This window comes from Phycodurus eques, chromosome 2 (assembly GCF_024500275.1).
Source record: "Phycodurus eques isolate BA_2022a chromosome 2, UOR_Pequ_1.1, whole genome shotgun sequence".
Classification (NCBI taxonomy): Eukaryota; Metazoa; Chordata; class Actinopteri; order Syngnathiformes; family Syngnathidae; genus Phycodurus; species Phycodurus eques.
This window is the reverse complement of record NC_084526.1, coordinates 44672975-44682934: the sequence shown is the minus strand read 5'-3', so window position 1 is coordinate 44682934 and position 9960 is coordinate 44672975. Positions and strand designations below refer to the sequence as shown.

Genomic DNA, 9960 nt, shown 5'->3' with positions numbered 1-9960 from the left:
CTCTGAAATGATGAAGCATGCTTCGCTGTTTGAGTCATTTTAAAATCCATCCATCCATCCATCCATCCATTTTCTGAGCCGCTTCTCCTCACGCGGGTCGCGGGGCCAGGGATTGAACCCGGGTCCTCAGAACTGTGAGGCTGACGCTCTAACCAGTCGTCCACCGTGCCGCCCATTTTAAAATACAAATAATACAATTGTTTTTTTTTTTATCAATATTCTTAGTTTTCAAACTTTAAGCACTGAGTAACTAGGAAAGTTCATTGATTTCTATCCCACCAAGTGCAGTTCAGTGTTATTTTGATGAAGACGTTTCATTTGATACAAATGTTATAGTTTTGATCCAAGGGACCCACGTACAGTATATGCAGCTAGGATTTCATCATTGACAAATGTTTTTTCACAATGGTGGAAGCTTCCACGGTGTACTCACCTCTCACTCAGTCAGCTGAAATAGGCTTCAGCCCACTTGTAGTCAGTATAAAACCAAAAACCAACTGCATGGTTTATTATGCATGTAGGATACACGAGAAAGAAAAAAGATATATACACTGTAGGACAATAAAGTTGTAGTCTCACTGTACATTACCTGACGTACACTTGTGAACCAATCCTTCGTACACAATTACCAGGGCTGCATTAGTGTGATAAGCCTTTTCTTTTTATTCCTTTTTTTTTCTTCGAAAAATCATAACTCTTAAAACAAAAAAATGACATTGTCGATATGGAACTATGCTTCAGTTGAAGTTGAATTCAGAATTTGTTTTGTGACATTTGAGACTCAAATGTAGTTTCATTTACTCACATGGGTCTTTAAAACTGAATTTTGTTACTTACGCCTACTATTTCAGTGTCGACAGCATACTCGAAAATAGAAATCCAAGTTCCCACAAGGCTAAATTCATAACTCGAACCCAGAGTGCGACATTATAAAAATGTTCGTATTTTTACTCATCAGTGGAGATTTGAGATGATAAATATTATTTAATAAATGTATGTCACTCATAAATTACACATCAAATACAAATAGAGGTCTTTCGTCATGTCTTACGAGGGCCAGTATTTAAAGGTGTACAATGTGGCCTTTTCTCTTTTTTGATCCATCCACCCAATTAACATGGTTGCTGGAGTACCTTAACAGAACCCATGCAAGCACAGTGAGGATGTGAAAAAATCCACAAAAAAAGGCCTGAATTTAAATTCAGACCCACATTCCAAACGGAACCATTTTGCTGTAAGGCAGCATTTGGTGCCTTCCAAAGCGCTGCTGTACTTAACCATGACTTGATCAACAAATGTCCATTACGATCTCGTTTGCTGTTGTGGAAATTGTTCTTTTGGTCCATTCGTTTCAGAGTGGCCTGTAGCTACTGTTGGCTTCTTCAGTAATTCTATCAACTGTAGGGCTGTTCTGAGGGGATCCAGGGCCACGGGGGACCACACTGTCACACTGGGAGGTCTTTGCCTGGTCTGTGTTGATGCACTCCACAATGCTGGATAAACAGTCTAAACTGGAGAGGAGTGATGGTGCACTCTTGCTAGAATCTGAAAAAGTAAAAAAGTAAACAAAATGTCTTGATGAGTTGACAAATGAACATGGATGAATGGGTACCCTAAAAATAATGCCCTCTTTTTCACCTTTAGACTGGACACTTTCTTGTACAGTCTAGTTAATATAACTTAATCATAGTCAAAACAATAATACACTAAGGAGAGGCCACAAGAGAGAATGGGTCTGTTATATGAGAAATAGGAAAATAAGTAAACTGTCATTGATGTAGAAACATGTCAGAAAAGGGCAACTGACCATCTGTTGTCTGGCCATGGTAAGAAGCAGTACTGTTTGCACTTCGAGTTGAGCATGGAAAGAAGAAATCCGCCTAAAGACAAAGTTGTTCAGTCAGTAATCCAAATTGGCCAAGTGGACACCATTTAAGGAGATGACCTTCCTGAATAACCCTAAAAACCTTCATGACATCATAATCTAGGCAATGCCTTTTCTCTTCTGAATCTGTTTGTGGCCAATTAAAATATCAACACATTAGGAACAGTATCATTGACAGACATTTGAATAGCTTCTAAAGTAAATACAGGTGTTCCACATTTCAGAGTGAATTAGCATATTCTGTGTGATTTTGAAGACTGGAAACCAACAAAAGTTCACATTTTATGAGTCCCTCAGCTGTTCTTGGACTCACCATGCCATCAGAGCAGTTGGAGTGGGGGCTGGACGTCTTAATGTCTGCACTGAAGTGTTCAAACACTGGGTCGAAGCTGTCATCCCTGTTGGACTTCAGCAGCGCCTGCAGAGACTCAATATAGTCGATTGCATTTCTCAGGATCTCCACCTTGGGCAGCCTCTGGTTAGGGTTAGAGGCTGAGCACCGCTTTAGGGTCTCAAAGGCGTCATTGACCTTGCTAAGACGTCGCCTCTCCCTCATTGTTGCCACCTTCCTCCTGTCTTCATGTGTTGTCTTCTTCTTGCATGCTTTGCAGGCCCATAGCAGACAGTTCCCTCCTTGCTGGAAGTCCCGTGGAGCCCTCACATGCTTGTCTTCTTCTTTTGCCACTGGGACTTGATGGTGGTCATGGTCGTTGGGATTGTTCTGTGACTTGGCAGGCTCAGCATGAATTGGTTTACCTTCCAGGTCATCAAAAATGTTCATGTCCCTGGTGTTGAGGCAAGCGTCATCGTAGAGCTCATTGGCAGAAGAAAGAGGGAAGGAAAAGTCATATAGATCCATTTTTCAGGAATGTGAATTTCTCCAAAAGTTCCTCTGGTCAGTTCCAAAGTAATTCAGGTTGTTGAACAGAGTATGCTGAAAAAGTGAGAAGAAAAGGATAGGACTCTGTTCAAAGGTTTGTCTTCTAGTAACTAATGAGCAGTTTTTTTAAAGGATCAGTCTGTGACACTTAACTCCCTTGCTCTTGGTCACTGTTTATATACAGTAGCAGTCACTTAAGGGGCGGGGCGATGATGTCACTTACCAATGAGCACAGGGGTGTGTGTATGCAATGGTAAATGTAGAAAGTGAAGAACGGCTTACATAAGTGAAACTGAACATCAAAACACAATTACAGAGGAACATAATCTGTATTAGCCTCTTATTCAGTCTGCTTTTGAATCATAAATTCTGTTTCAATCAATTGCTTTTCAAATATCCAAAAACATAACATAGTATTTGATTTGTAATCAGTATTTATTTATTTATTTATATTTTTTATTGCAGCAACCAGAAAAGCTCCCTGTAGCTTCCAAGTAACTTTCAATAACTTAGATTAACTAACTAAGATTTTATCCATCCATCCATTTTTCATACCACTTATCCTCACTAGGGTTGCGGGCATGCTGCAGCCGATCCCAGCTGGTTCTGGGCGAGAGATGGGGCACACCCGAACTGGTCGCCAGCCGATTGTAGCAAAGGTTTTTTTTTTTTTTTTTTTTTTTTTTTATGGTATGTATTTATTATTATTTTTTTACAATCAGTGATTTGCCTCATGAATAAAATGTAGTCAACCCTTGACATTTTTTTCATGAAACTTCCGATGTTATTTCGGGTGGTTTTAGTGACTGGAAAAAAAATATTGCATGTTTTTCTGCCACATAAAACGTTTACTGCATTAAATAAATACATTTCTTTTGGATGTTTCTTTTTTATGTAAGTAAGTGTTCAATGCATTTTAATAATACTAGTTTTAAAGTGGACAGTGACACAAAAAAGTGGCTGCTCAGTGCTTCAGTCTACTGTCCTGCTAAGGAGATCACAAGGTTCTGAGTTGTGTCAGATCTGAGGAGGACAAGCACCCCGCAGTCAGGCTCATCACTGGATATCAGTTTAAGACAATTTGTCTAAACAGGGGACATGATGTAAAACTACTGGCTGATTCAGTTTTCATTTGTTTTAGCTTGAGGGTTTGTTTGAAGTTCTTGTCTACTGTTTGTTTGTTTGTTTGTTTGTTTTTTAGTCTTTTTTGCTTAAAGTTTTGTTAAGCACAATGTTGTTTTAAATATAAATTTGTAAGTTTTTTGTGTTCTTTTGTGTTCCATAATTGTCTTGGTAATGTGGACTGTGCACGTCTTTACTGCTTCACTGATACACAGAGAGAGTCAGGGTGTGGTGTTGAAAAGCACAGCTCTTAACAGTTTGATGGAATGGCAGAAGTTTAAATTTAGCAGCTCATGAAATCCAACACAAGTGACCTTTGAGCATTAGCGGGTATTATTATGAAATAACTCACCTCATCTCTTGTTGGTGAGACTCATTCACACTACAAATTGTTGAGTGCTGTGAAGAAGGTGCCAATCTATTAAAGTTGGTAGTCATTATGTTGAAATGTTATACTAATTACAGTAGTGCATCCATATTCCAACATTTCTACAACTGGACCCTTGGGTCCTATCCCAGATGACTTTAGCTGAGAAGCAGGAAACACTTGTCACATGTTGATCCCCATATTCATATTATTTTTATCTTTTAACGAATATGTTTGGTTGTGTTTGCTCTCCTAGATTTACACTATATTGTTAGGCAAGTTTATCATTAAGACGAATATACTAGAAATTGAAATATTCTGTACATTAACCAACTCCAGCATTTCGACCACCTGTCCTGTCTGTCTAATATTTTGGTGACCTTAAATAGTGATCCAGAATGTCCGTACACCAAAAACAGATCTAGGCACTGAATTGAAATTGGGCTATTATAGACCTGTAGTATAAATCTGCCAAAGTGCCCAACTCCCATCCAATCTGTCTGTTTACACTCAAGTTACATTGGTGATATCTGAGTCATATGAGATTTTTATCCACATTTGAAGGAGGCCTGATTATAATCTCTTCGAGTTACGGAAAAAGTTGAGCGACAAAATCTTAGCCTTCAAAGTTCTATTTCTCCATATTTATTACTGTAATAGTGACAATCTCTGAGTGATTCACTCGTCAACTTGTGATCATTTACTGCTATTTTGAAATTTCTCAGACGATGCGTTCTCTTTTTTCACTCTTGTTGTGGAATGCGAATTTCACCACTCCTCCGCATGCTGGTCATGATTGGATGAGTGCGATGCCTGAGAACAATACTCCCCTACACTCATTAACACACGAGCATGTTGCATTGTTATAAACTGGCATTCCTGTTCAGAAGGTTCACTGGAGATTGCAAGTTAACTAATGAAGGGAGATAGTAAAGCTTTGCTAGAATATGGCAATATTATTAGGATGTGTATTTGCTACAGCAAACAGGTCCAGGTGCTAAGGAATATTGTCTTTGATTATGCACATTACTTGACTATTCGAACATGGTAGAATGACAGAACATACTATACTGTGCATCTTCAACACAAGATGTCCATGATTAGTATACCGTTAATGCAACATGCTCATTGTTATATCATGTATCCAAACATAAGAACAAGTATAATATCAAAGTGTACTAATTGTGCTATATGAGAATTTAGTTTAAATGGATGTGATATTGATTGTCAACTGTAACTGTCTCATGCAACGTACGGTCTCTCTTGCAATGAAATAGATGTCGTTAGATTTATTGTACAAGCCAGTAAAACAGCAACTCATTTCTTACGTCTCTGAACATGCAGATGTTTTCAAACCCGTCACCACTTACACAGAGTTGTGAAAACTACTACAAGGGATTGATTGTATGGAAATGTATTTCTTTCATGAAACATCCATCCATCCATCCATTTTCTGAGCTGCTTCTCCTCACGCGGGTGGCGGGCGTGCTGGAGCCTATCCCAGCTATCATCGGGCAGGAGGCGGGGTACACCCTGAACTGGTTGCCAGCCAATCGCAGGGTACATACAAACAAACAACCATTCGCACTCACATTCACACCTACGGGCAATTTAGAGTCTCCAATTCATGCATGTTTTTGGGATGTGGGAGGAAACCGGAGTGCCCGGAGAAAAGCCACGCAGGCACGGGGAGAACACGCAAACTCCACACTGGCGGGGCCGGGATTTGAACTCCAGTCCTCAGAACTGTGAGGCAGACGCTCTAACCAGTCATCCACCGTGCCGCCTTTCATGAAACACTACTTGGAAATTCACCAGCTGCTTGCTCTCCAGGGCCTAACCCAAAAGCAATTTGTTTAATACCCTTTGTTGGTGTCTGAGAAACTGTTCACATGTGCTGCACCTTGATGCAGCTACATTTTTTTTCTCCCACTGCTATTGAAATGTAGTGGTGAGCGGCCAGAGCAACAAGGTCTTCTCTGCTGGCCGAAACACGATCAAAATCATTCACTTAATACAGTATTTGTTCCATAAAATGATATGCATTTATTCCCAACAGTCTAGGCTCTTCATTTCTTCGTGCTTCTCTTGGCTGCCTTGCTTCCAGGAGGTCACTGTATGTGGATGTTGGATGTTTTTGTTGTTGTTGTTGTCCAGCTGGATTTTAGCCTCTATGTGCTGCCATGTCAGTCTCATCTAATGAGGGCCTTCAGAATCAGTAGTGCTGGCGCAGGTCATTTAAACTATAGTATAAGGGACTTCTTTAACCAATCAGATTTCATATTTGTCTCAGAGGTCGCACAAATTCATCAGCATTTGTCCGTCCCTAATTTTCCGAACACACCTGACTAGTATAATAGTCACGATTGAGGAAGCTGATTGTATATATTACTGAATATTATAGGACACACATATAATGACAAAAATAATAATAATAATGCATAACACATATATTTTCTTTTTTCTTATATTTTCCGGACACAAAAAGACACGAGCCGGCACGGTGGAACACATCTGCCTGCCTGTTTTCTCCGGGCACTCCTGTTTCCTCCCACATCCCAAAAACATGCGTGGTAGGTTGATTGGAGACTCTAAATTGCCCGTAGGTTTGAATGGGAGTGCGATTGGTTGTTTGTTTCTATGTGCCCTGCGATTCGCTGGCCCAAAGATAGCTGGGATAGGCTCCAGCAGCCCGCGACCCTCATAAGGATAAGCGGTGAAAGAAAGTGGATGGATGGAGGGACAAAGAGATGTTAAAATTTCATGCATTATTCATTCACTTCTCAGTCACACACTGGTGGTGGTGAGCTACCGTATTTTCATGACCATAAGGCGCATCGTATTAAAAGGCGCAGTCTCAATTACGGGGTCTATTTCTGTATTTAAAACATACATAACGCGCACCGTATTATTGGGCGCAGCCATGGTAAAACATACGCTAGCTTAAAACACATGCTAGCATGCATGCACGCTAAAACAATGTTTTTAAAAAGGCAGCGGGAGCAAAACTGAGTTCGGTTGTACTTTATTGAAGTATTTAACAATGTACTCACGTTATTGTTTTATCAATCCTCATCCACAAATCCATCAAAGTCCTCATCTTCTGTATCCGGAATGAACAGCTGGGCAAGTTCTCAATCAAACACGCCAGGTTCCCTCTCGTACTCGTCGGAGTCAGTCTCGTTGCCGTGCGACCCCTCAGAAATGATGCCGGCTTTTACGAAAGCTCGAACAACAGTGCAAGCAGACACGTTAGCCCAAGCATCCACAATCCATTCACAAATTGTGACGTAACTGGCCCGGCGCTGCCTCCTAGTCTTAATAAAGCTGTGTTTGCCATCTGTTGTCCATCGCTCCCACGCCACTCGCAACTTCACTTTGAACGCCCTGTTTACACCGATGTCCAGCGGTTGGAGTTCCTTCGTCAAGCCTCCCGGAATGATGGTTATTGCCCTCAGTCAAATGGTGACTGTAGAGACGCTTCTCCCTGTTCTTTGCTCATTAATCCATTGCTCGAGTTTGCCTTCCAACTCGGGCCACCTTGCCTTGTTTCCGCGGAAACTCAGCTTCGTCTTCTTGACTTGGTGAAGCTCGCTTTCCTGCTTCCTCCACTTGCGAACCATGGATTTGATTATCTTGAATTCTCTCGCGGCTGCTCGATTCACATGTTCCTCCGTTTAACTAATAGCTTGCAGTTTAAACTGTGCTTTATAAGCGTGTCTCTTCGTAGGTGCCATTTTCTGTGGTCCTTCGCCAAACCGATGCACACACCTGAACTATATACCTACTGGGGGCGTGTCTTTAGCGTCCTCTGTCACACACAGCCTTCCCCCTTTATGTCCGCATGCTGTCCTCAGTCACGTCCGCCTTTCCTCTATATAAGCAACGTGTCGGCAGGAAATGCTCCCAGTCAGTCAAGCGGAGCACTCATCAAAGTCACACAACAACATTTACAGATTTTGGAACTCGGTGCACATATAAGGCGTGCCGCACTATAAGGCGCGCCGTCCATTTTGGAGAAGATTTAAGACTTTTAAGTGCGCCTTACGGTTGTGAAAATACGTTACTTGACAAGACTTAACAAGCAGTGTATACTGTCAATCAAGTTTCCAGTTGGTTAAGAAAAAGTGCCAGTAACATCACAACAAAAAGTTCCAGTAACATCACAACAAGTAGATCAGAGCAACCTGTTCTGATTCAAGAGTTGTACTACTTTTTAAAAGTCTGCAGCCTTTCTTTAAATGCTGCTTTGTCAGCATGTTTAATGGTTACAATGGCATTCGATGTTTCAAAAGTAACACTATACTGTACACAACGTGAGCATTAGTGCGCCATATTTTGTATTTGTATTTTTGTATTTGCATTGTTGGGTAAAGAGTTCCATAATTGGAAGCTGCCGGGAAAGAGGAAATGTCCCACCATGTTTTTTTGTTCCCTGCTGAAGAAATTGGTTGGGATGGTTGTGTTTAAAAGGGATTTAGTCACCTTGAGGTTTTAAATTTTGTTGCCTTTGTTATGACTTCATACATATTCGACATACCAGCTCGTTGGTGTTAGCAGGATGGCCGCGTTCATCTGGCTTGAATCCAAAATGTTTCCACATGGTCGCAGTGGCGTTCCATCTATGCCGCTCACTTTTCTATAACTGCAGCTCCCGGCTCACCGTCAGAAAACTTACCTTTGTGTACCCGATCGCCTGCATTTCAAACACACCACTGTGTTTTCCCCTCATTTGTATATTTCTTTATAATTGTTTTTTTACACATCATCTTAAACATACTTAGAGAGCTGCATGTTTTCAATTCATTATCACAAACATTCCAGATGTTAACTCCTCCGACGGGAACATATCTGTTTTATCAGAATCATCTTTATTTGCCAAGTATGTCCAAAATACAAAAAACAAAGGAATTTGTCTCCGGGCGTTGGAGCCGCTCTAGTACGACAATAGACAATGTCAACAATTCTGTCAATATGGAGTGCTGTGTGTACATTAATGAGGAAAAAAATGAAAAATGATTTTATCAAATGGCTGCAATATAACAAAAAGTGAAAAATTTAAGGGGTTCTGAATAATTTCCTTACCCACTCTACTTGATACCTTCGCCTCCCTTGAATCCATATTTATGTACCACATTTGCAATGCTTTCACTATAGCCTTGCATGTGCTAAAAGGTGTATGTACAGGTGTGACTTCTCTTGTCACCTCATGATTCTATTTGATTACAATTCATAGGGCTATGATTCGATTTGATTAACAATTATTTGATTCATGAATCTTGATTTAAAAAAAAATATAAAATCAGGCGGCACGGTCTGCCTCACAGTTCTGAGGACTGGGGTTCAAATCCCGGCCCCGCCTGTGTGGAGTTTGTATGTTCTCCCCGTGCCTGCGTGGGTTTTCTCCGGGCACTCCGGTTTCCCCCCACATCCCAAAAACATGCATGGTAGGTTCATTGACAACTCTAAATTGCCCGTAGGTGTGAATGTGAGTGTGAATGGTTGTTTGTTTATATGTGCCCTGCAATTGGCTGGCAACCAGTTCAGGGTGTATCCCGTCTCTTGCACGAAGATAGCCAGGATAGGCTCCAGCATGCCCGCAACCCGTGAGGATAAGCGCTACAGAAAATGGATGGATGGACATTGTCGTTATCATTTTATTTTGTTCATGAAACCTTTTTTCAATTTTAGTTATTTTGTTCGTTT

General features: G+C 40.9%; 1 protein-coding gene across 1 annotated transcript; it reads right to left on the bottom strand.

Moving 5' to 3' along the window:
• Nucleotides 1-1351: 1351 nt before the first annotated feature.
• LOC133416738 (myoblast determination protein 1 homolog) lies at nt 1352-2744 on the bottom strand. The gene is made up of 3 exons (XM_061703834.1): nt 2199-2744; nt 1808-1880; nt 1352-1545 (listed from the first exon to the last, which is right to left on the bottom strand). The coding sequence occupies exons 1-3, from the start codon at nt 2742-2744 to the stop codon at nt 1352-1354; spliced, it is 813 nt and encodes a 270-aa protein (XP_061559818.1).
• Nucleotides 2745-9960: the final 7216 nt, after the last annotated feature.

Bases quoted from the DNA above. Each gene is read 5' to 3' on its own strand.
- LOC133416738 (XM_061703834.1), bottom strand. From the start codon at position 2,744: ATGGATCTATATGACTTTTCCTTCCCTCTTTCTTCTGCCAATGAGCTC. The intron at 1,881-2,198 runs GTGAGTCCAAGA...CTTTGTCTTTAG, and splicing joins CCAACTGCTCTGATGGCATG to GCGGATTTCTTCTTTCCATG. The intron at 1,546-1,807 runs GTCAGTTGCCCT...TTACTTTTTCAG, and splicing joins CCATGGCCAGACAACAGATG to ATTCTAGCAAGAGTGCACCA.